Source organism: Camelina sativa, chromosome 16, assembly GCF_000633955.1.
Source record: "Camelina sativa cultivar DH55 chromosome 16, Cs, whole genome shotgun sequence".
Lineage (NCBI taxonomy): Eukaryota > Viridiplantae > Streptophyta > Magnoliopsida > Brassicales > Brassicaceae > Camelina > Camelina sativa.
The window spans coordinates 21,335,212-21,337,511 of NC_025700.1; the positions used below are offsets into that span (position 1 = coordinate 21,335,212).

General features: G+C 39.5%; 1 protein-coding gene across 1 annotated transcript in view; it reads left to right on the forward strand.

Annotated features, from left to right (window-relative positions):
• Positions 361 to 2,300, forward strand: part of LOC104753892 — a 9,573-nt gene continuing 7,633 nt past the window's right edge. Inside the window, exons 1-2 of the mRNA XM_010476077.2 lie at positions 361 to 450; positions 709 to 2,087. Coding sequence (XP_010474379.1) covers positions 386 to 450; positions 709 to 2,087 — 1,444 coding nt within the window. The 5' untranslated portion in view covers positions 361 to 385. The remainder of the gene's footprint in view (positions 451 to 708; positions 2,088 to 2,300) is intronic.

Below are 2,300 nucleotides of genomic sequence, written 5' to 3' on the forward strand. Positions count from 1 at the left end.
TTTTTTTTTTTTTTTTTTTTTTTTGTGGTTTCATTTGTTTGATTTTTTGTTGTTGTTTGAATTCTTGCTAATGTTATGGGATTGTTGCTTTAGAATGTAGGATTTTTGCAATAGCTTTGAGTTTGAGTACGTTTATTTGGTATATGATGATGACTTGTATTTGAGAATGAAGAAATTTTCACATAGTTGGGAATATGAGTGTTGGATTCAAAAGATGAAATCATGATCGTTTTCTTTCTTTCTAGTAACAAAAATTGTGAAGATTCTTATTAGAGTAAAGACAGTCTTAATGTTTGGTAAAACTAGTCAATCGCTGTGCTTGGGGTTTTAAACTTACCCCAATGTTTTTTTTTTTTCCACGTCTAGGAAACCAAGGCGAGTTATAATGCAGATGTTGAAGGCCTTCCTTCCTGGAACCCAGGAGGAAACATTATCTTCCTCGAACTCCAGGTAGCCATTTTCTTTATTTGAAATTTATTTAGATAAAAGTTTTTCAAGTTCACCATGATGAGGCTGTCAAGCCAGATGAGTATTGATATTGCTCAGAATTTCTATAGTTAAGATTACTGAAAAAAATGCTTCATTGGCAATCTGATATTCCAATTTTCTGTCCACCTCCTTTCGTTTGTAATATTTACATTATCCTTCTGCAATATCTGTTGCCATGAGAAACATAAATTGAAATCATTGCCTAAATAGTATGTGCAGGGAAGTCGATGCAAAATTGGAAATGGACGACCCAGAGAAGGCAATGGCAACGATTGCTCAGCTCATAGAGCAACTTCACGCGAAAACATCTTCTCCACAAGACAAAGAACTCACAACAGCTCGTCTACTAGGTATTGCAAAAGGCAAAAGAGAGGCAAGAAGGCTGATCGGTTCATATGGCCAAGCAATGCCTTTATTCATTTCCTTGCTTAGAAATGGGACAAGTTTGGCCAAAGTAAATGTCGCTTCAATCCTTTGTGTTTTATGCAAAGACAAAGACTTGCGACTTAAAGTGCTTCTAGGAGGATGCATCCCGCCATTACTCTCGGTTTTGAAGTCTGGAACCATTGAAACTAGAAAAGCAGCGGCAGAAGCTATGTATGAGGTTTCTTCTGCTGGAATTTCCAATGATCACATTGGCATGAAAATATTTATCACAGAAGGTGTAGTGCCAACTTTGTGGGATCAACTTAGCCTGAAAGGAAATCAGGGAAAAGTGGTTGAAGGGTATGTTACTGGAGCTTTGAGGAATCTTTGTGGCGTTGATGATGGATATTGGAGACTGACACTAGAGGGTAGTGGTGTGGACATAGTTGTGTCTCTTTTGTCATCTGATAATCCTAATTCTCAAGCAAATGCTGCGTCTCTGCTGGCTCGTCTAGTTCTCTCCTTTTGTGATAGCATCCAGAAAATATTAAATTCTGGAGTTGTCAAGTCGCTGATACAGCTTTTGGAACAAAAAAATGATATCAATGTTCGCGCTAGTGCAGCTGATGCTTTGGAAGCACTTTCATCAAGATCCGATGAGGCTAAGAAATGTGTCAAAGATGCAGGAGGTGTACATGCTCTTATAGGAGCCATTGTTGCTCCATCGAAAGAGTGTATGCAGGGAAAACATGGACAATCTCTACAAGAACATGCAACTGGAGCTTTAGCAAATGTGTTTGGTGGGATGCGCCATTTAATTATATATCTTGGAGAAGAATCACAATCCCCTCGTCTAGCGGAACCAATTGGTGATGTAATTGGAGCCCTTGCATATGCTCTAATGATTTTTAAACAACCAGAGAGTTCGGAGAATATATTTGATCCAAGCGTGATAGAGAGCATTTTGGTAAAGTTACTAAAGCCTCGTGACACAAAGGTAATCCAAGAACGGATCTTGGAGGCTATGGCGAGCTTGTACGGAAACAGTAGTCTATCGTGTTACCTAAATGATGCAGAAGCTAAGAGAGTCCTTATCGCTCTAATAACTATGGCTACCACTGATGTACGAGAGCATCTGATAATTTGTTTGTCTCGCTTATGCCATGACAAGGTTGGAATTTGGGAGGCGATTGGAAAGAGAGAAGGAATCCAGTTATTTATATCATTTCTAGGTTTGTCTAGTGAGCAACACCAAGAGTATGCTGTTGAAATGTTGGAAATTTTGACGGCTCAAGTGGATGATAGTAAATGGGCTGTAACAGCAGCCGGGGGGATTCCTCCACTTGTACAGTTGCTCGAGACTGGATCTCAGAAGGCCAAGGAAGATGCTGCCTGCATCCTCTGGAATTTGTGCTGTCACAGTGAGGAAATCCGTGATTGTGTTG